Source organism: Octopus bimaculoides, chromosome 9 (assembly GCF_046866305.1).
Source record: "Octopus bimaculoides isolate indiv1 chromosome 9, ASM4686630v1, whole genome shotgun sequence".
Lineage (NCBI taxonomy): Eukaryota > Metazoa > Mollusca > Cephalopoda > Octopoda > Octopodidae > Octopus > Octopus bimaculoides.
Genome location: NC_142936.1, coordinates 44,559,646 through 44,587,191, shown reverse-complemented (window position 1 = coordinate 44,587,191; position 27,546 = coordinate 44,559,646). Strand labels below are relative to the sequence as shown.

The following is a 27,546-nucleotide window of genomic DNA, read 5'->3' as shown; positions in this document are numbered from 1 at the left end:
TGAGTTCAAATTCTGTCAAGGTTGACTTTGCCTTTCATCCTTTTGGGGTCGATAAATTAAGTACCAGTTACATACTGGAGTTGATCTAATCGACTGGCCCCCTCCCCCAAGATTTCAGGCCTTGTGCCTAGAGTAGGAAAGAATAATGAATTTAGATTTAGTACTAAATTCAAATAATGCCCTTTTGCTAAAAAGTAAGTTATTTCCATTTCATAATTAATCACTCTGCAAGGATAGATTTTTGTTTTGTCATTATTTATTTTTTTTACAGATAGAATTTTTATTGAAAAGAATATCTAAAACACAACAAAAAAGTATTTAAAAAATTGTCTCTATCACAGCATTGTACGCAAAATAATGCCAGGAGGTGGACCATCAAGGCCTTTTGGTGTGAATCCCATTTCTTTGTGATGTTGTTTTGCTAATTCAGTTAAACTCTGAAAAAAAGAAAAAAGATGGAACTCATCAAGATCATCTCAAATCAAATCAATATATTAGTGATTGATAATACTGTGTAACACGATTTTTGTCCTTGGGTAGCAACTGTTATTTCCTATTTGCTTGCCCTTAGAAATTATGAAAAATGGCTAATATTTCCTTCAAACTTTGCTTTTGTCACATTCATTCAAATCCCAAAGAATCCCTTTCAACGTGTGGCTATGATGCTCACCCACTACTCCTGCTCATCATCAGAGATGCACATATTGTCAGCCACTAAGGGACATGCTCATGTGGTTATGGTCAAGCAATTGACAAGCAAATCTGTGGTACTGAGCGGAATATTGGCTATGATGATATTTCTGTGCTGAATCTGTCTGGAAAGTAATGGAAAATAGGTCAGGTTCAAAACATTTCATGTGCAGGTCACAAAAACAAAGTTTGAAGGGAATTTCCAACAAGAGTTGATTTACAAAATTTCGAGGGAAACATTAATGTTTCCCTAGAAACAATCTCATTGGTTTAGGTGGGGTTGAGAGGCCATGGGCACTGCCCTTCCCTCTACATTCAGCAAGTAAGAATCTCATCATTATCACCATGATTCATATAACATGGGATGATTAAAATAATAGAGTAAAGGTCCCCTTTTGTCATAAATGACCCTCCAAGGCACAAGTCTGGGCAAGGTTGTTTGTGGAAGACTAGCAGTCACCTATGCATACCATCACCCCTTCTCCATGCCACCGATGTTATCCAAGACGAAGACAAAGTCTGATACAGCTTGGTACCAGTGATGTCATGACTCGTTTCTACAGCTGAGTGAACAGGAGCAATGTGGAATAAAGTGTCTTGCTCAAGAACACAACACACAGCCTAGTCAGGGAATCGAACTCCCTGCATCATGACTGTGAGCCCAACACTAACCACTGAGCCATGCGCCTTCACGATTAAAATAACAAGGTTCTGTAAAATTAGATCACAAGTAGTAAATCTTACTTCATAGAGTTACCCAAGAGCAAACCACTCTATTGACCAGGACTTATTCATTGTAAGCCTAGTACTTATTCTATCGGTCTCTTTTGCCAAACTGCTATGTTACGGGGACGTAAACACACCAGCATCAGCTGTCAAGCGATGCTGGGGGAACAAACACAGACACAAACATACACACACACATACATACACACATATATATATGTGTATATATATATATATGTATATATATATATATATATATATATATATATATATATATATATATATATATACACACGACGGGCTTCTTTCAGTTTCCATCTACCAAATCCACTCACAAGGCTTTGGTTGGCCCGAGGCTATAGTAGAAGACACTTGCCCAAAGTACCACACAGTGGGACTGAACCTGAAACTATGTGGTTGGTAAGTAGCTACTTACCACACAGCCACTCCTATATATATATATATATATATATTATGGTGAATATATTGTCATCTAAGTTATGCAAAAATGACACTAACACAGACATTTCATTTTAACAGATATATCTACCAAAATTACATAAAAACATCTTGAAATACTAACGAGTAAATTTATTTGATAAAATCGCCATTGGCTTCAACCACAGCCTCCAGCCGACTTCGAAATCTCTTCTGGACAGTCTCCTTGTTTAAGTTGGTGAATGCTGCCATAATCATCTTTGGTGATACAAAAAGTTTTGTTGGTCTCTCGCTCAAATACACTCGACACATAATAATCAAAAGGGTTGCAGTCTGGGGAGTTAAGTGGCCAGATGTTAAGGGTGATGTGGTCACAGAAATTGTCTGACAGCCATGACTGGGTTCCCCTGCCTGTGTGGCATGGTGCAGAGTCCTGTTGCCAGACATAGGGTCTTCCAGCAGCCACCCTCTTGATCCAGGGCAGCAATATCTCTTCCAGGCACTTGATGTAGGCCTCCATGTTGAGTCTGAGGTTGTGTGGGAAGATAAATGGAGGCATAACATCGTCATCACTAGTGATCACTCCAAACACCATGATGTTGACTGGATGTTTCATTTTGGTCACTCTTGGTACATGTCCTGAGATTGACACCCAAACACTCTGAAATGTTCATACTGGAACTTCCAGTATGAATTCCAAGCAGCAGAGCATGCCGTTTGTTGTTTCCAGATTTCTGGCAAAGTGAATTGCGTCATACTGCTGTTTTTCTCACAGATAGTGCTCAACTGATCCTACTATACTGTGTAGTCGATAAAATCAAAAACAAACAACGTGCATTCGCGAAATTAAAAATATAAAATGGCGACAATTTACCCATCACACGTGTGTGTGTGTGTGCGCGTGTAAATATATATATATATATATATTTATATATATAGATAGATACATATATATACACACACACACACACATATATATAGATACATATATATATATATATATATATATATTTATACACACACACACACACACAATATATATCATCATCATCGTTTAATGTCCGCTTTCTATGCTAGCATGGGTTGGACAATTTGACTGAGGACTGGTGAACCAGATGGCTACACTAGGCTCCAATCTGATTTGGCAGAGTTTCTACAGCTGGATGCTCTTCCTAACGCCAACCACTCCGAGAGTGTAGTGGGTGCTTTTACGTGCCACCGGCACGAAGGCTAGTCAGGCGGTACTGGCATATATAAATGTATATATATATACACACACACACACATATATATATATGTGTGTATGTGTGTTTCTCCTAAACATTTGAACAACGAACAGCTCAATAACCAGACATAATCACATGGAAAATTGTAAGCAAATGTCACTATTTGCATAAATTGTGAAGACAAAAATAACACATACATACACACACATATTTATGCATATGTTCATATATATATACAACCCACAGCTATAGAAGACATTGACCAACACTGTCTATGCAAACCTTAACCCTTTAGTATTCAGATTACTCTGTCAAATGGAATGCTTATTAATCCACATTGTTTAGAATTAACAATGCATTATTTTGTAGCTTCAAGTTTCTTATTTCTTTATTGCCCACAAGGGGCTAAACATAGAGGGGACAAACAAGGACAGACAAATGGATTAAGTCAATTACATTGACCCCAGTGCGTAACTGGTACTTAATTATAGACCCCGAAAAAACATTATGCTCAACTTTAATTTGCATTTGAAATTTTAGATAAAACAAAAACAATTCCAGAGAAACTTGTCATAAATACCTTAAACGTGCGTGGTTCATAGATGGCGATGTCGGCTAATACTTTGCGATTTAGAGATATGTCAGCCTGAAGAAACCGAAGATGGAGAAAGGAAATATGAGAACATTTGATTTATTCATAACAGAATAAGGAAAGTGAGAGAGAGAGAGACAGAGAGAGTGAATGACAGAGAAACAGAGAGAGAGGCAAACAGACAGACAGAAATAGAGAGATGGACAAGAGAAAAATACAAGATATAATAGATTGAATAAGGGAGTGATAGAGATAAGATGAAGAGGAAGATACAAGTTGTAACAGATTGAATAATGGAGGAAGGGTAGACAGAGAGAGGGAGAAGTTATAACAGACTGAATGAGAAAGAATAAAAAGAAGAGAAAAAAAATCAAACGGTGTCTGAAGAATGTAACATACTCTGTATAATTATATATGAGAGTGTGACTGAGTAGATATATTGGTACTTTTCTGTCACTGATTTGCTTCACAATACATTCTATATTATTTCAAAGTTAATTTGTTCAACCCTATACCTGGTATCTTGCTATACTCAAGGAGGGTACAGCATAAGGTTTAAGGCTGCTCTCCTTGGAGAAGAGGCCTCGCCTGAAAAAGTCTTGTGCCTGTGCCATGTAAAAAGCACCCAGCACATACTGTAAAGTGACTGGTGTTAGTAAGGGCATCCAGCCATAGAACCATGCCAAATCAAACTGGAACTTGGTGCAGCCACCTGGCTTGCCAGGTCTGGTCAAACTGTTCAACCCATGCCAGCATGGAAAATGGACGTTAAAGAATGATGATGATTACTCAGTCAAATATAATGCTTATTTATTCACATTGTTTTGGATTAATAATGCTCAAGATTATCAACAATATTTGGTTGTAACTTTGTTAACTTTTTATGCACAGAATTGAAATTTTGTCAACAGGTATATAAATACCAATGATTCACTATTATGTATTTTCAATACAATCACAGACTGTATGACGCATGCTACATGGCAGTGAAACATGAGCCGTGACTGCTGAGGACATACATAAACTCGCAAGGAATGAAGCCAGTATTCTCCGATGGATGTGTTATGTCAGTGTGCATACTCGACAGAGTGTAAGTACCTTGAGAGAAAAGTTGGACCTAAGAAGCATCAGTTGTGGTGTGCAAGAGAGACGATTGCGCTGGTATGGTCATGTGGCGAGAATGGATGAGGATAGCTGTGTGAAAAAGTACCACACCCTAGCGGTTGAGGGAACCTGTGAAAGAGGTAGACCCAGGAAGATCTGGGATGAGGTGGTGAAGCACGACCTTCGAATATTAGGCCTCACCGAGGCAATGACTAGTGACCGAGACCTTTGGAAATATGCTGTGCTTGAGAAGACCCGGCAAGCCAAGTGAGACGATAATCCGTAGCCTATGCCAGGGGTGTAACCAGCCTACTTATGCGTACCTTTCCTTCATTGGACACTAAAATCTGCTTGCGAAGACCTGTTGAGACAAATTCAATGACAGCACCGTATGACTGGCATCCTTGCTGGTGCAGTGCTAAGAGCACCATCCGAGCATGATCGTTGCCAGGGCCGCTGACTGGCTCCCATGCCGGTGGTATGTAAAAAGTACCATTCGAGTGAGATCGTTACCAGCGTTGCCTTACTGGCACTTGTGCCAGTGGCACGTGTAAAACAATATTCGAGCGAGGTCATTGCCAGTGTCGCTGGACTGGCTCCTGTGCAGGAGGCACGTAAAAAACACCATTTAAGCATGGCCATTGCCAGTACCGCCTGACTGGCCCTCGTGCCGGTGGCACGTAAAAGCACCCACTACACTCTCAGAGTGGTTGGCATTAGGAAGGGCATCCAGCTGTAGAAACTCTACCAGATCAGATTGGAGCCTGGTGCAGCCATCTGGCTCGCCAGTCCTCAGTCAAATCGTCCAACCCATGCCAGCATGGAAAGCAGACGTTAAACGATGATGATGATATTGTATTTGTTGATAGACTCAACAAATAAAGCCCTCAATTCAGCAAGAGGTAAATATAATTTGATGAATACAGGTATAAGAGTTATACATGAGCTACTTCAAGTTTCATGCTTTGATAGCTGAGCATGAAACTTGAAGTAGCTCATGTATAACTTCTATATTCATTAAATGATAAGTGTGTGAGTGGGGGGGGGGGGGGGGGTAGAGGCCATAATAGAAATTTAAAACTGGTTGCCTGTGCAATCAATGACTTTGTCCCCATTGTTGAATCTGTCAAAGAATGAAAGAAAATATTCTATATGTTGAAGCAATTCTTAGAAACTTTGCAAAGACAAAAGTTTTACTATAAAAGAAGACCTCCAATTGGGAAGTGGCTTTCATTGCAGTATTTGTTCTGACTTGGTATTCTGAATTCAAATCCTGTTGAGATCAACTTGCCTTTTCTCTTTTTAGGGTTGATTAAAAAAAAGTATCCATCTTCACGATGGATTAGTGGAATTCTAAGAATGTCACAGCTGATACGTTGCAGTGTTTTCTTCCAACTCTTTATATTCAGAGTTCAGATCCTACAGTGGCTTACTTGGATGGTAGACTTAATCTCTTGCCCAGTTCAATACCACTGCCCGGCACCTTGGGTGCCTTTAGCAAAGTCCACTATGTAAGCACTCAGGCCAGGTTATTGGCTCGAGAACAGCTTCCTACCTCCCTTGCACTAATCTCAGAGACCCTGTGAAGGGTCACAGATATAAGCTTCCCTCTTGACCAAAAGAGAAAAAAGGAGGAAGTCATCATCATTTAACATCCGTTGTCCATGCTGGCATGGGTTTAACAGTTGACCAGGGCTGGTAAGCTGAGGGGTTGCACCAGACCCCAGTCTGATTTGGCATGGTTTCTATGGCCGGATGCCTTCCTAACGCCAACAGCTCTGAGTAATGGGTGGTCTAACCTGCCACCGGCATGGGTGCCAGTTGCATGACACCAGTATCTGTCACAACTATGATTTCACTTGGCTTGATGGGTCTTCTTCTCAAGCACAGCATATTGCCAAAGGTCTCAGTCATTTGTCGTTGCCCCCGTGAGGCCCAATGTTCAAAAGGTGCTTTTTACATTCCACTGGCACAGGTGCTGAATATGCGACACTATCATCAGCTACATTGCCTCTGTGAGGCCCAAAAGTAGAAATGCCAATCAGTGCTGACGTCTGTGTGTGCACAAGATACAGTGGGATTGTATAACAGAGAAGAGCTTTATATGAGTAGTACATCTTACGAGTACCTATAGAATTAATTTCTTTTTTAATGCTTGGCTGTCTCCCTAGAAGTAGTGAAGGAGGGTGCTCTGAAAACATAACAACCAGAGTAAGAACACAATGGAAAAAGTTCAAAAAGCTATATCTCTACTGGTAAGGAAGGAAGTCTATCTCTGAATGATTGCATGATATTAGTGTACTGTAAAGTAAAAATAAACATACAATCGATTAGAAATGGAATCTAAGAGATGGATTCAGATGAAACTTTTGGGAATGTTTGGCCTCGTGACTGGCACAAATTGATTAGATTTGGGGATTGATTTGGTATCGGAAAAGGATTCTTGATAATTTTTCCTGTTTTTTACTAAATTTTTTAGAGCGGTTGGGTTCATTTTTAGTATTGTTGTTTGTGAGAGCAGTCGAGTTTATTTCAGATATTCTCATTTTAAAAACCATCTCTGGCTAACTGTTGAGAGGACGTTGGTGTTGCCTTGGCAGAGGTTTGTGCTCTCTGAGTGCTCTGGTTATCATTATTATAAAGAACCAGATGGGAACCATGGCAGGAGAGTCATAGCTGAATGGGAAGAGATGTGTTTTTTATCAGTTTTTTTTTTTTCTCTCTTTTGAGTTTGTAAGGATACTGTGGTTTGAGGTGAGTGTATGAGTAAGTGGGCCTGTTATTGCCAAAACTTGTTATAGGATTACTGTGTATAGAGTTTTGTAAGAGCAGTGATTATTAAATTTTTTGTTGATATAATGAAAAGACGACGATCAGGTTGGCAAATTTTTGTTTTTCTCAGCCAGTACATCACCATCATCATCATCATCATTTAACATCCGTTTTCCATGCTGGCATGGGTTGGACAGTTTGATTAGAGCTGGCAAGCAGGAGAGCTGCACCAGGTTCTAATCTGATTTGCTTATAAGCTATTTCTGTAAAAACATAGAAGATGGCACAGAAGGTGAGATTAAGATGTGACAGAAGCACCTTAACAAAGTGAAACCAGAAGTGAAGATCCTGTATATTTCTGACTTTGCTAGATTCATACTGTTAATTTAGAGGGTGATGTCACTCATCTCTAGAGCTGGTATCCTAGAGATCAATGACCGGGATCAATTGAATGTGGTAAAAAAACTAAAGTAAGATTTAAAGAGGTATTCACAGAAGGAGTATTTCTGGCCTATGGGAAACTAAGAAGAGTGAGGTGGAATGGGGAGTCAATAGATGTCTACACTAATGAAATTAGGAAGATGGCAGACTTAGCAAGATTTATAACTAGTTTCATGGACTACATGTCAGCAGCCCTTCAACAGTTGCCAAGCACAGACATCTGTTAGGGCATGACCATTCCATAAGATACAGGACTTGAAACAGCTGCCTTAGTGAAAGAAGGTGACAAAATGCAGGTGGTGAGGAGCCAAGGAAAGCAGGGTTTTAGGAGGCAGGAGCTACACATGGTGAAAAACTGTACAGAACTGAAGTCAAAAGTTAGCTGTTAAAGACAGCCAGGAAGGCTACCTAGTAAAATAGTGCAATAGAGGAAATATGCAAGGAAAGTTAGTGCAATAGTAGGTACTCCTACCTAGTAAAAGCACCCTGTTGCATGTTACTAACAGGGAAGGAAGTGAGGGCCCTCATTGATATTGGTTATACCACAACACTAGTCACTCTGAGATTGGGTGATAAGTGGAGCGGGAAGAGCAAAGTGAGGGCAGCAAACAAAAGAGAGATCACATGCAAGGGTATAAGGTGGCATCAATGGTACACAGAGCACAACTGGAGTATCAAATGATCATGATAGATTACATTGTCAAAGGTGTTTGGTAAAAGATGGACTATGGAATGGGGAGGGAGAGCATTAGGTGTTAAAGATTGAGGTGAGTTGCTATGAGAGTACAGTAAAGGCAGTGAAAGCCCAGGATGCTATGCAATAGGATTGAACTAGGGACCTTGTGACTGAAACAAACTTCTTGAACATTTAGCCATACTACGGCAATAGTACCTTGTGTACTTCTTGACAGATATATATATATATATATGCCTGTGCTTAAATGGATTAGGAGGGAAGAACAAATTCATTTCACTTTATGATCAACACTAAGATTTATTGACTGTTATTTGCATAAGCTACTCTAACTAAAATGGGGAATTGCAAGGTCAAACATAAGTGATAAAAACAATCTCACATGCACAATATCATTTTAGCTATTTAGATATAGCAGGCAAAAAATAAACACCATAAAACAAAACTCAAATTAAATAATAATAATAATAATAATAATAATAATAATAATAATAATAATACTAGGCAGTGGCTCTCATGGCTTCTGATCTTAACGGATAGGAAGTATTAACATGTACATGTTTTGTCTTGGTGCAAAAGATGAGCTAAGCATATATTCTGCTCAAAACTGTAGATTTGCTTATCAGTTACTTGACTTAAATCTTGGGAGCTGACAATATGTACATCTTTGATAATGAGCAGGATAGTGGTGGAGCATCATAACCATGTGTTGAGAAAGATTCTTCAGGGCTTGAATAATTCACCTCTAGAAACATGGGTGTTTCATTCATCATCCTTAAATAACCCTTATTCAGGGATCTTTTGAGCAGGTTGAGCTACGAAACCTAAAGAAAGTTCTAACTGGACTCCACCTGCAAGGTCAAGTGCTTTTTATCTTGATATGAGGTCACCATGTCACACACGTATGAATGCAATGCATGTGACTGGTGTACCTTTATCAGACGGGTAGTCATGATGGGTATAATGGGCTTCATATATTTGATGGTGTGTGCTGCACTCTCACCCAATAATAATCATCATCATCATCATCATCGTTTAACGTCCGCTTTCCATGCTAGCATGGGTTGGACGATTTGACTGAGGACTGGTGAAACCGGATGGCAACACCAGGCTCCAGTCTGATTTGGCAGAGTTTCTACAGCTGGATGCCCTTCCTAACGCCAACCACTCAGAGAGTGTAGTGGGTGCTTTTACGTGTCACCCGCACGAAAACGGCCACGCTCGAAATGGTGTCTTTTATGTGCCACCCGCACAAGCCAGTCCAGGGGCACTGGCAACGATCTCGCTCGAAAATCCTACAGGAGCCAGTCAGGCAGTACTGGCAACGGCCACGCTCAAAATGGTGCATCTCATGTGCCACTCGCACAAGAACCAGTCCAGGGGCACTGGCAACGATCTTACTTGGCTTGCCAGGTCTTCTCACGCACAGCACATTTCCAAAGGTCTCGGTCAGTAGTCATCGCCTCGGTGAGGCCCAATGTACGAAGGTCTTGCCTCACCACCTCAGCCCAGGTCTTCCTGGGCCTACCTCTTCCACGGGTTCCCTCAACTATTAGGGTGTGGCACTTTTTCACGCAGCTATCCTCCTCCATTCTCACCACATGTCCATACCAGCGCAATCGTCTCTCTTGCACGCCACAACTGATGCTTCTAATGTTCAGCTTTTCTCTCAAGATACTTACACTCTGACTGGTATTCACATTGACATTACACATCCAACGGAGCATACTGGCTTCATTCCTTGCGAGCTTACGTATGTCCTCAGCAGTTACAGCCCATGTTTCACTGCCATGTAGCATGGTTGTTCGTACGCATGCGTCATACAGTCTGCCTTTTACTCTGAGTGAGAGTCCCTTTGTCGCCAGCAGGGGTAAGAGCTCTCTAAACTTTGCCCAGGCTATTCTTATTCTAGCAGCTACACTTTCAGCGCACCCACCCCCACTACTAACTTGGTCGCCCAGATAGCGGAAGCTATCGACTACCTCTAGTTTTTCGCCCTGGAATGAGATAGAAGTTGTTTCCTGTTTGTTTGCAGTCTTTATTGCACCTGAACATCTGCCACAAACAAAAACTAACTTGCTAGTTAACCTGCCTTTGATGTTGCTGCACCTCTTATGTGTCCATAGCTTGCACTGGGTACATCTTATAGAGTTACTACCTACTCCTTTTCTACATACTGAGCAGGGCCATCTACCTGAAGGGGTTTGTGTTTTATCTACCTTCCTACTTATTAGGATTTTGGTTTTAGCTAGGTTGACTCTAAGGCCCTTCAATTCTAGACCTTGCTTCCACACCTGAAACTTCTCCTCTAGTTCTGATAGTGACTCCGCAATTAGGGCAAGGTCATCAGCATAGAGGAGCTCCCAGGGGCAACCTGTCTTGAACTCCTCTGTGATTGCCTGGAGGACTATGGTAAATAAGAGGGGGCTGAGGACGGAACCTTGGTGGACCCCTACCTCTACCCGGAATTCATTGCTGTACTCATTTCCAATCCTCACCTTACTGGCAGCATCTCTGTACATGGCTCGCACAGCTCTCACTAACCATTCTTCTATCCCAAGTTTCCTCATTGACCACCAGATAAGGGATCGGGGGACCCTGTCAAAGGCTTTCTCCATGTCAACGAAAGCCAGGTACAGAGGTTTATCCTTAGCTAGGTATTTCTCCTGCAACTGTCTCACTAGAAATAAGGCATCAGTAGTGCTTTTACCTGGCACGAACCCAAACTGCATCTCATCTAAATTGATTCGCTCCCTAATTAGTTGGGCTATGACCCTCTCTGTAACTTTCATAACCTGATCTAACAGCTTGATGCCTCTGTAATTATTTGTATCTAAAGCGTCACCTTTACCTTTGTAGCAGTTGACTATGATGCTGCTACACCAGTCATTGGGTATGACTCCTTCATGTATCACCTGGTTCGTAATACGGGTGACTAGGCTATAGCCAACACTGCCAGATATTTTGAGCATCTCTGCAGTGATTCCTGATGGGCCGGGGGCTTTCCCGGTCTTCATACTCTTAATTGCTTTATCTTGATTCCTGATGGGATGGCTTCTGATCTTAATTGATTGGAAGTGTTACCATGTACATTGTTTAGTATAAAAGATGGGCTACAGCAAATATTCTGCTTAATACCACAGATTTGCTTGTCAGTTGTTTGACCTTAACCAGTTGAGCATGTCCCTTAGTGGCTGACGATATGTGCATCTCTGATCATGAGCAGAAGTAGTGGGGAAGCACCATAGCCATGTGTTGAGAGGAATTCTTTGGGGTTTGAATAATTCACCTTTGGAAACATGGGTGTTTTGCTCAACATCCTTAAACAACCCTTATTCAGGGACCTTTTGAGTGGGATAGGCTACTCGATCTGAAGAAAATTCTAACTGGGCCCCACCTGCGAGGTCATGCGCTGTTTATCTTGATATGAGATCACCATGTCGTGTACATATGGTTGTGATGCATGTGCCTGGTGTACCCTTATCAGACGGGTAGTCATGATGGGTATACAGGGCTTCGTATATTTTACCCCAGTGTCACTTTGATGGCATGCACTGCTCTCTCACTCAATAATAATAATAATAATAATTTTCTATTATTGATACAAGGCCAGCAATATATCAACACCAGTGCTCAACTGGTACATATTTTATCACCTTGAAAGGATGAAAGGCAGTATTTGAACTAAGAAAGTCAAGGTGGAAGAAATGCTGCTAAGCATTTTGTCCATCATACTAACGATTCTGCCAGGTCACTACCCTTGTAATAATAATAATAATAATAATAATAATCATAGTGGTTTCAAATTCTGGCACAAGGCCAACAGTTTTGAGGAAGGTATGAGTCGATTATATCGACCCCAGAGTTTAACTGGTACCTATTTTATCAACCCCAAAAATAACGAAAGGCAAAGTTGGCCTCAGTGGAATTTGAACTAGGAAAGTGAAGACAGATGAAATACACTTAAGCATTTTGCCTGGCATGCTAACGATTCAGCCAGCTTGCTGCCTTAATAATAATGCTAAGAAGAAGAAGAAGAAATAAAAATAATAATAATAATAATAATAGTAGTAATTTGAAAGCAAAAATTAAACAAATAATAATAATAATAATAATAATAATAATAGTAATTTGAAAGCAAAAATTAAACAAGGAAAAAAAAACTCACTCTAGCAAGACCATCTAAAAATTTCATACATCCAATACCATGTTCTTGACAAGCAGCATTGAGCCTGATCATAAATAACTGAAAATGTGCAGAAAAGAAAAAAAAAAATTTTGTTTCTTTTGAGAAAATGAAAAATTTTAGACAAAACTGCTGTGCTGTAAGTTATAAATATCAACATTTAATGCAGGACTACCCAATGAGGAAATATCTAGGTCAGCTAGAAATAAGAACTAATTCTCTTTCAAATCACACTGTGCAAGCAGTAGTTCTCAAATAGTACATTGCAAGTAGTATTTAGTTGTTCCATGGATTTTTAAAGCTATAATTTAAGGATTTCAGAAAATCCATACTAAATATGGAACATTCTAAAAAAATGTATTATTCATAATTTTGTTATACACAAATATGAGTAATAAAACAAGATAAACAACTATATTTTTCTAAATTTTAAACATTATTTTCTTAACACTTTCTAGCTCTTCCTCACTCACTCTCTTTCTCTCTCTCTCTCACGCACACATTTTCACTCTGTTTTTCTCTTTTTCTCACCCTCTTAGTAGCTTTTATTCAACCTCTTTACCAGAAACAGTTATGTAGCTGCTTATCCCTTTTTTTCTCTTTTCCATTACTCCTTCTACTAACACCCTCTCAATTTATTCCTTTCATGACTCCCCTTTCTATTACCCCCTCAGTCATTCTATTCAATCACCTTACCAGCAACCATCACGTAACTCTATCCCTCATCTTCATTATTCACTCTTTTATTATCCTCCCACTCTCTCCTTCACCAACCATTCTCTCTCTTCTATCACCCTCACACTGATTCTCTTCTGATATTCTTTCTTCTATCATCCTTCTATTCTGGATCTTTTCCAATTCAGTTGCATTAGATAGAAAGAAATGAAGACAACAGAAAGAAGAAGAGACTCTCTTTAGTCTTGCTAGAGTAAGACAACTTCTCTGATGTCAGTAATAGAAACAATGTAGGCTAGAGAGAACTCTTTAGTCAAGTTAAGGACAAGACAGCTGCTCTAGTATTAAGTATATTTTGTAAAGTGGCTGGTGAAGGAGTGATGTCAGCATAGGGTCTGGAAGACTCTCTGATCTTGTCCTGGACATGACACTTTTAGTGATGATGCTATGCAATCTGTAGAGTGGTTGAAAAGACCTCTGGCTGTAGAAAACATGCCTACAATGGAACCATACAAGTGAGGATGGTTCCAGACCCATCAAGCAGAGTAGTAGTTCTAAATAAGAACCAACTCAAATTATGCTGACTCATCCAACCCATGCCAACATGCAAAAGCAGATGTAAAGTGATAACGATAATGATAAACAACATATATTATAAAATGACAATAATTTTGATAACCTTACCTCTTTGGCATCAGCTTTTTTCAGCCGTCTACCCCAGGTAGAATAACGTAAAGCCCTATGTACATAGCGGATGGAAATGGAATAACAGTTCCTCTTACGACCAAAGAAATGCTGGAAACAGAAAAGAGAAGTTGAGAAAGTAAAAAGAGATTTAACTTATGGAAACAAAAAGACATTCAATAATGCATTTATTGAAGAATACAACCGACAAAAGAAGACAGTTTCTTAAGTCTTTTATTTGATCAAAGAAAAATATGGTATTGCCAAAGCACTTGAGTGAGATTAGTTAATACTTAATACCCCATTATTATTCATTGTCATTTGTGTTGTGGAGCCTAGTGGTTAAGGTGTTAGATTCAAGATCATAAGATAGTGGGTTAGAGCAGGTGGTTTGTTGTATCCTTGAAGAGAGCTTGCTCCTAGATATGTATCAAAGAGGCCCACCATTGCGTGGACAAATCCTGATTTCATGCAAACCAGTGCCCCTTGCTTAAGGATTAAATAGGCCCTATGCCTCAAGTGTAAGCTTGGGAGAGCAGGAGAGTAGTAGAGTGAACTAGAAATAAACTAGCAGAAGGCAAATGGAAACTAATTCTACATCTGTCCCAAGAAAAATATTGAATCCTCAGATATTGGCATAGAGGTCCATGATTGCCAGTGTCTTTAAGTATAGCATTTTCCTTTTGAGTTGCATCCCTTACCTGGCTCATCAAATTTATTTCCCCTCAATACAAGTATAATCTCACCACACACCATTAAGTTAGTGCATACATAACTAAACTATTCAGTTGCACAGACTTCCAGCTAGTTACCTTTTCATAGACGACTTGCAGATGTTTAGGTTAAACATCAGCTACAACAATCCTACATGTCTAGAAGGACATGTAAAGGTCATAAGCACCACCTCACTTTCTTAGTCTACTGATCTGTTAATTTTACTGCTCTTACTAGTTATTAAGCTGTTATTTTTAGCTATCTGCTATTTTCATTGAACAAACACATGTACATTATATATCCAGCATGGCTGCAATCAAATGACTGAAACAAGTAAAAGAATAAAAGAATATATATATATATACATACACACACAGACACACATATATGTATATGTATGTATGTATAAAGTAGTGAGGAAGGTAAATGATTAGTTGTGACAGGACTATGGCATTTAAATCCATTTAATTCAATCTTAAGATAGTAAAATAATACAAAACTGGTAAAGATAGTAAAGACCTCTACTATCTTTGCCAATTTTGTGTTATTTTACTATTTTTAGACTGAATTAAATGAATTTAAATGCCATAATCCTGCCTTGACTAACTGTTTGCCTTCCTCACAACTTTAACTGATACCTGCTGACTCAAAAGTAAGCTACCAATTGCCAGTTTTTTTTGGGGTTTTTTTTTGCTTTTTTTAACAAGACATTCACACAATCACAACTAGAGAAGCTGTTCTAACTGGAATTTTAGTGGATTACATATTGGAGCACTCAGAATGCATACCTATTAGTTTGGGTTATCTTGACCTACACTCCTTATATATATATTTATACATATACATGTGTGCTTAGTGAAAATAACTGGTACATAGAGCTTTTACCTCTGTTGCCAACCAAAGGTTTCTCTCTTCAAGTGAAAGGAAGATTTTGTATGATACATGCATATGAACAGCAATGCTACATGGTAGTGAGACATGGGATTTGAATGCAGAAGACATATAAAGGCTAGAGAGGAATGAAGCTAGTATGCTCCACTGGATGTGCAATGTCAGTGTATGTGTGTGACAGAGAACTAATGTATTAAGAGAAAAGTTGGGCATAAGAAGAATTAGATGCAGTGTGCAAGACAGAAGAAAAAGACTGCACTAGTTTGGTCATGTTATGCATATGGATGTAGACAGTTGCATACAGAGTTGCTGATCACTTAGAGTACTTGGAACTTGTGGAAGAGGAAAACCCAGAAGAACATGGGATGAAGTAATGAGGGCTGATTTCAGGATGTTGGGCCTTACAAAAGAGATGACAAAGGACTGAGATATCTGGCACCTTGCTGTACTCAAGAAGACCTGACTGTCATAGCAGAATCGATACCAGTGTTGGTGCCACATAAAAAAAAAGTACCCAATATACTTTGTGGGGTGGCTGGCATTAGAAAGGGCATCCAGCTGTAAAAGCAATGCCGAGGTAGACAATGAAGCCTTGCACAGTCCCTGGCCTTACCAGCTCTGGTCAAACTGTCCAATCCATGCCAGCATAGAAAAGAGACATTAAATGATGATGATAATACATATAGAGAGAGAGGGAGAGAGAGATGGACTGTTGATGCAACCATGATGTTCTAGGGATCTTTTGGGTGCACTAATTAACAATAAAGTTTACATTTCACTATTAATTATGGAAGAAATCCTAAGTGCATGTGAGCGTTGTTTTGTCTTCATTCAAGTTGAAGGCCTAAATCCTGGAATTAGGCCTTCAACTTGAATGATTATTATTATCAAATCTTGACATTTTATGTATTATACTAATAATAGCTTTCCTACACGTACAGATATTTCTACTTTATTCCTATTTTATTTTATTTATATTATTTAAATAGTAGGATACGATATTTGAATTTATAGACCTGAAGAGTGACTTCATTCAGAAGCAGAATTTATCTTGCTTGATTTATTGTGAATTGTGCAGATTTTTTCTGCTATTATGTGGCCACAAAACGCATGTAGTCTATTATTCACTTTCTTTTTTATAAATTTACTAAACTGAATTAAATTTTTTATCTAATATTTTGTAGATTTTATGGATTATAAACTTTTCTTTTATAGATTTTTAAATTAGTATTTTGTAGAGAAAGTTTTTCTTGGTGGTGTCTGATCTCTTTCATTGTTTCATCTTGCAGCAGGTGCGAGATGGCTGGCTAATTTGCATTGTAAATATATTCATTTCACATTCATCCTTCATATGTTTTATGTTCCTGCATGTCTTTGTATGTCCCCTCTGTAATTAGGCCTTGTGCCTGTAATAAAAAATCAAGCTAGCTAGCAAACCACTTTTTTTGTTGTTTTTGGAAGGACTCTAGCCGATATTTTGAGCGAAGCCACCATTGTTGGGTGGTGGTGAAACAATTGAAAAAATGAAAAGTTACGCAGAGGCTACTGGAGGTCAAGTTCCCTTGAACCTATGTGTGCTGAAGCCAGAGATGATGGAGTGGAATGAGAAGATAGCCAAATATTGTGGTATGATAAAGAGGGAGGGGTCAAATGTGAAAATGGCCCTGTGAGAGGAGGAAAAAAGAAAAATGGAAAACAAGACGGTCATATCCAGAACTTTTTCAAATGCAAATAGGAGAATAGAACATGCGCCGCAGGAAGAGATAGAGAAAATCTTGGAGGAACAAATAGGAGAAGGGATAACTTTCTTTACAAGAGGAAGGAAATATGCAACTATAGTAGTAACCTTTATATCAGAAGAGGAGGTGAAAAAAAACCAACAACAGGCTGATACAGGGAGAGAAATGGATGTTGATGCCAAACTGTTTGGGCAAAAGAATCGTTAGGATTAAGGTGGGAAGAATCTCACCATCGATAGACCCAGAATGGGTAATAGCCGTAATTTTTAATTCAGAGCTGAGGAAGAGAAGTGAAAACCTGAAGATTGGCATAATAAGCTGAACACAACAAATTAAATGCTGAGGTTATGGTATAGAGATAAGGCGGAAACTTTGGAATTACTAAATGGAGAAAGGCTGGAAATAATGTTGGAGGGGAAACCCCAAAGTGTTACGGATGTGGTGAAAGAGGGCACTTGAGAAGGAAATGCACTAGAGCAGCAGTGGAAATGGTAGAGGAGAGTGTTCAGGAAGATATGATGGTAGACAAAAAGCAGAAACAGAAAACAGAACATGATGGGAATTTTGTGGAGGTGAAACCCAGGAAAAGAGAGAGAAGGAAGTCACTGACAACAGTGGAATTGAAGAAGCGTAAAACAATAGAAGAGGAAACCCAACCCATGACGAGAAATGGAGAAAATTTACCAGTAGAATTACCAGTAAAGGACTTACAAGTACAGAATTCAGACCAGAAACAAGACAGCCCAGAATTACGGAAACCTAAAGACATAGACACAGACGAAACACGTAGAATTACAGTCAAACGAACACACAGACATACAGATGCAATTACAGGAAATCCAAAAACAGCAGAAATATAGAGACAAAAAGAAACAACATGAAAAACACAAACAAAAAGAAAAATTATAGTGAGACAAGACACCCCAACTTAAAAGATTGCATAATTGAAAGACATGAGAGACAGAAGTGGTAAGTTGTTATAATTTTGTAAAGACTGTAACTGAGAAAAACATTTATTTGAACTTTTTATGGAAAAAAAAAGGTAAAACAAGTAAATTTTGAAACTTTTGAATGAACAGATTTTCAAAAGTTTTTTTTAAATACTGTGAAAAACATTTGGTTGACTTTTTGGTTTAAAAAAGGAAAAGAAAATAAGTAAATCCTGTATGAACATTTATTTAAAAGGTTTATAATTGTAGGGTAAAAGCAAAAAGGGAGTCGTGGCTTCACCTTGGAGCGAGGCTAGAAGTTGTTATGTTAAATGTAAAGGTTTTAAGGAAAAGGAATACACGGTTTCATCTCGCAGCAGGAGCGAGATATGGCCGTCTCATTTGCATTGTAATTTTACTCATTTCACATCCATCCTTTCATGTGTATTTTGTTCCCGCATGTCTTTGTATGTCCCCTCTGTAATTAGGCCTTGTGCCTGTAATAAAGAATTAAGCTAGCAAGCCACTTGTTTTGTTGTTTTTTGAAGAACTCTAGCTGAATTTTTTTGTGTGAAGCCACCATTGTTGGGTGGTTGTGAATAATTGAGAAAAATGAGAAGTTATGCAGAAGCTACTGGAGGTCGAGTTCCCCTAGACCCAAGTGTGCTGAAACAAGAGATGGTAGAGTGCAAAAAGTGAGCTGATAGGAAAATATAGTAGTATGGTGGAGAAGGAAGGGTCAAATATAAAACTGACCCTACCAGAGGAGGAAAAAGTGAAAATGGAAAAGAAGACAGTAATATTCAGAACATTTTCAAATCAAAACAGAAGAACTGAAAAAGCGCCGCACGAAGAAATAGAAGAAATTTTGGAAAGACATATAGGAGACAGCATAGCATCCTTTACAAGAGGAAACAGATATGTGTCTATATTGGTAACCTTTGTATCAGAAGAGGAGGCGGAAAAATCCTTCAACAGGATGATACAGGGAGAGAAATGGACATTGTTGTCAAACTGTTTGGATAAATGAATTGTCAGGATTAGAGTGGGAAGAATCCCACTGTCGACAGATCCAGAGTGGATAATAGTGGTGATTTTTTTATTTGGAGATAAGGAAGGAAAGTGAAGAGGTGAAGATAGGCATGATAAGCTGAACCCAACAAGTGAAGTGATGGGGCTACAGATTAGAGATGATTTGTGCAGTGAGCCAAAAATATTACAACGAAATACCTGAAACTTTAGAGCTACCAAATGAAGAAAAGCTGCAGATAATGTAGGAGGTGATACCCCCAAAGTGTTACGAATGTGGTGAAAGAGGGCACTTGAGAAAAAATGCCCTAGTGCAGCAGTGGAAATTATAGAGGTGAGTATTCAGGAGAATATAAAGGTGGAGAAACGGCAGAAACAGATAACAGAACAAGGCAGTGATTTTGCAGAGGTGAAAGCAAGAAAAAGAGAGCGGAGTAAGTCACCAACGATGGTGGAATTGAAGAAGTACAATGCAATGGAAGAGGTAATCCAGCCTACGACAAGAAATGGGGAAGATTCACCAGCAGGATCACCAGTAAAGGACTTACAAGTACAAAAACATTCAGACCCACAGACACTCAAACAATTATGGAGCAAAGAATAGGGGCACTAAATTTTCTCTAATTCACTGAGTAGGCAGAGATATGAAAAAAATCACGAAGCACCTTCAATTTGATAATGTTTCTACTCGAAATGAAAGAAGATAGAAACAAATTTTGCTTGACTTCTGGGATATGAGTTTCATTTATTGAAAATTGTCAAAAATCCTATACTCCTGTATTTTTGTTGCTATTTAGAGCTGACTAGTCTAGTCTTTACTAAAATTGTCAAAAATCCTATACTCCAAAAATACGTAAGCCAGATAAATATGGTATAAAGTTTTGTCTATTGGTTGCTATTGATTCAAAATACCTTTGCAATGGAAAACTATATCTTGGAAAAGAACCAGAACATAAGAAAGAAAATGATCTTTCAACAGACGCATACCTTTCACTCATGAAACCTTTTTTCAAAAAGGGTTACAATGTTATAACTGATAATTATTTCACTGGCCTAAAGCTTGCCAAAAAATTCAAGGAGGAAAAGACAAGCCTTTAAGGGACAATCAGAAAACAAAGGAGAGAAGTTCCTTCAACAGAAAAGTTGATGAAAGATAAGCCCCTTTTCTCTTCTGAAATTTATTCTTCCCCTTCAGGATGCTCAATGACAGTTTATAAAACAACGAAAAGAAAGATTGTCCACATTCTTAGTTCTATGCAAAAAAGTGTACATGTATATATGTTGATGAAATGCATTTATTCACTGCATCACCTTATATTTAAAATAAATTGTATTAAATAAAGATTTTCAACACTGGTCAAAAATGGCTGCTATGGTCCTTGTAGGAAGTAAAAAATGTTGGTACTTTTAGTGTTAAACTAATTTAGACAAATTTTCATTCATAAAATTATGTACATCATATAAGTGTTCATTTGTTCAGGTGTTGTGTACTTAATTACTATGAGATGCGAGTGGGAAGGGGCATTGTTTTATGTGTGTGTGAGTGCCTATTTCCACATGTGTATGTGTGTGTGATAAGAGTCTGACTCTTGTGTGTATGGGCCTTACTGTTGCAGGCAAGTGTCTCTTCCTTTTACCATCTCTCTCTCTTTCTCCTCCTACTATTGTTCCCTTGTATTTTTCTTATTTTACTCTCTTACTTCTCCCTCTCATTATTTGCCTCTCTTTCTCTTTGTCTGATTATTATAGTACGTTATGAAGAGAATTGTCAGCCGCTTTTAAATAATGAAGTTCATTCATGACTCAGAAGACAAGACCATGCCTCCTGTCACTGCACATTAAAATATACACAATCAGTTGGCAAATGTGTACAAGATCCTCTCAGAAAAAAAAAAAAAAAAAAAAAATTCTCAGTATGTTAATCAATATTCAAGGAGTTGTAGTGAAAACATCACACTAAAAGCTATAAATTGAATGAAACCGAGGAAAAGAATGATCTATATAGAAATAATCAATAATCTTTGGCTATCAATGTCTTATAATAAATAACTGGTTTCTATTGTTTTTCTTCATTTGAAGAGAATATTTTCGTTTGTTGAAGAATTGCCAAAACTGATGCAACATTTGGTGTCTCTACGTCATGACTGAGACATACTTTCTAAGAATAGGTCACACAAAGAAATCCAGCCTATTATTTAAACAAAGAGTACAGTTGGGGAAGTTGATGAGGTTTACAAGACAACCAGCCGATGACAAATCAGTGAATCAGTATTAATTTTTTAATAAGTTAGTCATAGAAGGGAAGGTAATATACATGACCATGGCAAGCTTTCTTATGCCGTTTCACCTTGAACATTTGTAGGAAATTCTAGGGCTGACATTCTGATATAGTGGCTAGTAGAGGACTACATGGGGAAAGTACATAGGTGATGGAAGGAGAGATAAGTGCCAGAGAAGAGATGGTACAAGACTAGTCAGCTCTAAAGAGCAGACACCACACAAATAGCAACATAAATACAGAGTGGAGACCAGTATACTTGAGGTCCAAAGGTTGGAGTGAGTTGGGGCAAAACTAAACCCTTTAGGGCACAAACGAATTAATAGAAGGGGTTCCATCATCCCACAGGCTGGTAAGCAATTTTGTGCCAACCTATTATATAGCCATTTTTTTTTTGTGACACTTTGTCACTACTATCATTATCTTCTTTACAGATACTCCCATCCACTTTTGTATAATGCAGGATAACTATTTATTGCCCCTATGGTCAGACAATTGTACCTGTTTCTCTATCATACTTAAGCATTTCAACATCTAGCATAAAGTTACCTTCTTCTTTATTACAGCTCAACTCAGTCAAGGGCTCTTTTCCTTTGTCTCTTAAATTAATAGATGACCTCCCTAATACCAGTGTCATGAAAAAAGCACCCAGTACACTTTATAAAGTGGTTGGCATTAGGAAGGGCATCCAGCTGTGGAAACCATGCCTAAAATAGACATAGGAGTTTGACACAATCCTCTGGCTCATTGGATCATATCAAACCATCCAATCCATGCCAAATATTAAATGATAATAATGATGATGATGATCTAGGATACCCATATTTGTAACAACTCCATCACAGACGTAGGAGCACTACTCCATTGTAGACCTCACCAGGGCCTTATAGAAGGCTATTGTTGTTGAACTTGGTGTAATTTCTGGCTCTGAATAAGAAGGTCAGTCTTTGTGATGCATTCTTTGTCATGTCAAAGATGTGCATTCATCAGGAGAGATCCTCAATGACAGTTAGGCCTAACATTTGTAGCAACTTTGAGAGTTGTGTATGTTGTCCATGTTTAGGAGGAAGGGTACAATGGTAGGGGATGGGAGAAATTGTCTTTGAGTTATCAAAGGAAACAAGATTGCAATGACCCCCAGATCCCACCCTCACCTCTAGAGGATGTTGTTAAGGTTTTTCTTAATGAAGTCAATGCAGACTTGGCATGAAATGTTTAGGCTACTTGTGAATGATGCTTCAGTGCAGAAGAATGATATTATCTGCATAGAAATGGATGTTATTGGAAGTGACAACAAGTACGTCATTGATGTATAGACAGAAGAATGAGGGAGTGCAAAACTGAACTTTGGAGCACACTAGCAAATACACTGTGATGGCTAGATCTGACAGAAAACCAGCAGTGTAAGACAGAAGATGGCTTGCAGTTTTGCTTCAGCACTCACCTATCAGATACAGTTGAATGTTTTGTTGATGTCAAGTGCAATAACCCTGTTTTCACCAAATTTCTTATGGCAAGAGCCCAATAGTGGGTCACATAAAAAAAATGTCACCAGTAGATCTGGTTTTATGAAAGTCAGACAGGTAGTCATTAAGGGAAGAGAAAGATTCAAGGTTGTGGAGAACATTGTTGTTAATGGTTGTTTTCATTACTTTTGAGGAGTTGGAAATTAGTATGGTAGGTCAATAATTGGCAGGATCAGAGAATTTGTTGTTAGTAGGAATGGAATACAAAATAATGCATTTACAAAAATCAGGATATAACCTTGTAGAGAGAGTGATTGAAGAGTTTATTCTTTTATTTTTTACTTGTTTCAGTCATTTCACTGCAGCCATGCTGGAGCACTGCCTTAAAGGATTTTAGTTGAACAGATTGGCTCCAGGACTTATTTCTTAAGCCTAGTACTTATTCTATCGGTCTCTTTAGCTGAACCACTAAGTTATAGGGATGTAAACACACCAACACTGGTTATCAAGAGGTGATGAGGGACAAACACATACAAAGACACACACACACACGCATATATATATATATATATATATATATATATATATATATATATATATATATATATATATATACATACATACATACATACATATGACAGGCTTCTTTCAGTTTCAATCTACCAAATTCGCTCACAAGGCTTTAGTCAGCCCGAGCTATAGTAGAAGACACTTGCCCAAGATGCCACACAGTGGGACTGAACCTGGAACCATGTAGTTGGGAAGCAAGCTCCTTACCACACAGCCATGCCTGCGCAATGATAGAGATAAACACTAGGGCACATTGTTGAAAGTAATAGAAGAACCATTGTCAGGGTCAGTGGTCTTATTAGTTGGAGTGAGAGGAGGTATTTTTCACTTGGTATATGTTGTGTCCCGCTACTACATAACAGTGGTGACGAGGATACCTCCCACTGTATAACAGTGTCATAACAGTGGAGACGAGGATTCGTAGCTCACACAGCCACTGATATGTAGTAGCAGGACATAACGGTGGTGACGAGGATTTGTAGCTCACACAGCCACTGATGTGTAGTAGCCGGACGTAACAGTATATATGTGTATGATTGCAAGACTGATGAAAAAAGATTTGTTTTGGAGAAGATTAATCCAATAGCAATTAACCCAACCATATCAGATCCAGATATTCTATCTGTTTTATCTTAAAACTGACCGGATCCAACCTCCCACACCTGCCCCACAATGTCATTCTAAAAATATACAAACACATCATTGAAATTTTGAAGCTACAAGATAATGTGTGATTAATTCAAAATAATACAAATAAATAAGCAATGCATTTGAGAAAGAAATCTGAATGCTAAAGGGTTCATGTGTACGGTATGGAAATTGCTGCAAAGTAAGCAGCAAATGTGAAGGGAGTACTGCTTAAAGACTCATGAAGAGTGAAAAAAAGGAATATGCTACAATGTTGGCAGAGACTTTTTGGGGAAAGAACCATAAGGACTAACTGTAAGGTTAGAGAGCTTACAAGCTATATGATGCAAGAAGGCATGCTTTGTTGTTTGTATGATGGTTTTGCATGGCTTGTGGTGCTGGACATTGGTTGGCTGGGGACTATAGTGGAAGACACTGCCAAGGCACCACACACAGACACTGAGCCTGAAACCATATTGTTGCAAAGTAAACGTCTTAGCCATACTTGTCATTATCACCCTTCTGCCACCAAAAAATGTCAGAACTGAATTCATATTAATGTCTGCTACTATTCATTATGAAACAGTGACGTGTAAAAGTTAGACATACATTGGTGATGGTTGGTAATATTGGGTTGTCCGGAAAGTTCATGCCGATTTATAGTAGCTTACCTTTTGACTTATTTGCCATGAAACCACCACAATTCTGGGAAGAGGGTATTTTCAAGTTAAAGGAAAGATGGAGACGCATTGTGCAACAAATTGTTCATATTTGGTTGATTAAAAATGTAATGGCAAGTATTTATTGACCTTTTTCTTTCCTTTAAAAATCGGCACAAACTTTCCGGACAACCCAATAGATTGAACAGTTTGAGCAAATAATATTCCAAGAGAAGTTTTGAGCTAAATTGGCATTTTCTCTTTATAGGTGCTGAAAATTTTTCTTGGAATCAAGGAACAACATAAGAATCAATTAATATTTATTGAGTGTTAGTAAAAGAAGTTGTGTTATTGAGAGGGTGGCTTATCTTTGACTGCATCTCAGAAGGTGTGCATGTGTATGAACAAACACCAATAACTCAGATGTGTGTGTACAGTAATGTACTCTAGTGGGAGAATTAGCAGAGCACTTTAGGACTGAAATACTTCTGTTGCAGCCTTACAATTAAAAAAAAAAAGCGATCAGTCAGAAGAAAAAATCATTCTAGACTCTGTCCACTTCGGTTCCAAAAACCACTGAGTCTGGCATTCTTGTGACTTTATTGCAAATAAATACCACGCTGTGACTTATTCGTAGAACACATGAAACGGGGGATGTGAAACAATTTTTTATGTTTAGGTTTTAAAAAAAAATCCGTAAGCTACGTATGTAGTTAATAAATACTATTTATCAAATGTAAGAATAGATATCTCCGTAAAATAGTCTGTTCAAATATCAATGACAGACTATATGACTTTGAAACTGCGTAAATAGATTTATATTAAAAACAGAAATTAATCAGGTAGAATGAAGAAAGGAAGATTCTGTAATGTTTGGTACCATTCTGTATAAACATAAATAAAATAAATGATTATAATCGAGAACAAAAACAAGAGGTGGAGACAGTCTTAATGGAAAATAACTGGTTTCATTTTCGATACTGTCCTATGTGACATTTCCTATTTAGATTATTTTTAAATGCTGTCGTAAATTAAACTCCGGCAGGTCGAATTCTGATCGAAGCGCACCATATAACGCCCTCATAACTATTTCATTTTGAGGAAATTTTCAGGAAATTTTTGCGAATTTGTATTCTAGGAACTGGAATTCGTATGATTAAGCATATTTAAAAAAAATTCTTTTAATGCTAGCCGGTTTCAACTCCAGTCAAGCCAATTCACGTCATGTTTATTATGTATGAGTGTGTGTCACTGCATGTCTGGCAATGAAATTCACTGTTGTAACATAGAATGTGAATTAATTCTATTTTTAATTTATGTAAAAGATCAGTAATTTTAATGGTAAAGGAACTAAATGATTACATGCCAGCGATTGTACGGCAATATATTTTATCGACCCCTAAGGAATGAAAGGTAAAGTTGTCCTCGACGAGATGTGAATCAGTACGTAAAGTGTCGAAAGAAAATAAGAATTGATATAAAAGCTTGAAAATTAGCCGAAAATAACAATACTACAACAAACAACAATAACAATAATAATGAATCTTACCCATGCTAATCTTCTGTACATTGCACGTTTCCAAAACCTGTGTGGTCCTCGATTCCGGACAGCATTTACCGGCGTTAAAAACACCATTCCTGAGGATTTTAGATATAAATCTTAACAGAATGCAAAGACAGAAATGATTTTCCTCTCTTCGCTCAATTGACAAAATAACAATAGAAAAACAAAACAAAACAAAAACGTCCGTAATAACTTAGACCTTATTAATTTAACAACTGTTGTTAATGGAAAGCCTGGTTATGAATTGACCTCTGCTGTGGATTATCTCCCCTTACATCTAGAGGTCACGTGCCGACTCAGGTTATTTCTATCTGTAGAATAAAGACTGAGACTGGTAAAGTCATGTGATAGGGTTTTGTTGGGTATATAATTTTGCGGCATTCTTGCGGATTATGATGCCAAATTGAAAGTCGTGATATTGACACCATTAAAGTTATTTTCAGTGGAAATAGTAACAATTTCTTTATTGTCTATAAAAGGCGAACATAGAGGGGACGAACATGCACACCACAACGTATAGCGTTTGTTACAATGAGAGGTTTTTTTTTTTTAATTATATAAATAGAAAAGATATAATAAAATCGAAGAAAGAAATCGAAAAATTAAATCACATTTTTGTTATAACTCCATGCGGGGTTCTAATCAACCCACCGGCCGTTTTCACAATTTTTTCTTCTTATTATTTTTTTCCCCCCTTTTTTTCCCAGAACTGGCTACACCAGCTCCGACACCTTCCACTCTCATCATTCTTACTACAGGCAACCATCTTTTCCGAAACATATCTTGAGACAGGGACTTCCTCTCCAGACGGATCTTACTCCGCAGGTGATAGTTAAAAAAACTAATCAACCC

At 38.2% G+C, this 27,546-nt stretch overlaps 1 protein-coding gene across 2 annotated transcripts; it reads right to left on the bottom strand.

Annotated features, from left to right (window-relative positions):
* Positions 1-236: 236 nt before the first annotated feature.
* On the bottom strand, positions 237-27,030 carry LOC106883924 (large ribosomal subunit protein bL20m). 2 transcript variants are annotated; one of them, XM_014935065.3, is made up of 5 exons: positions 26,680-26,944; positions 14,229-14,339; positions 12,852-12,929; positions 3,661-3,726; positions 237-437 (listed from the first exon to the last, which is right to left on the bottom strand). In XM_014935065.3, exons 1-5 carry the CDS (start codon positions 26,764-26,766, stop codon positions 336-338), a joined length of 444 nt encoding a protein of 147 aa, XP_014790551.1. In that variant the 5' UTR covers positions 26,767-26,944; the 3' UTR covers positions 237-335. The 2 variants fall into 2 exon arrangements, with proteins under 2 accessions (XP_014790551.1, XP_014790553.1); XM_014935067.3 differs by lacking the exon at positions 12,852-12,929 and having other exon boundaries at positions 26,680-27,030.
* Positions 27,031-27,546: the final 516 nt, after the last annotated feature.

Coding starts and splice junctions, on each gene's coding strand:
- LOC106883924 (XM_014935065.3), bottom strand. CDS start 26,766: ATGGTGTTTTTAACGCCGGTAAATGCTGTCCGGAATCGAGGACCACAC. Junction 14,340..26,679: donor TGTACAGAAGATTAGCATGG/GTAAGATTCATT, acceptor TTCTGTTTCCAG/CATTTCTTTGGTCGTAAGAG. Junction 438..3,660: donor ATGAACCACGCACGTTTAAG/GTATTTATGACA, acceptor TCTTTTTTTCAG/AGTTTAACTGAATTAGCAAA.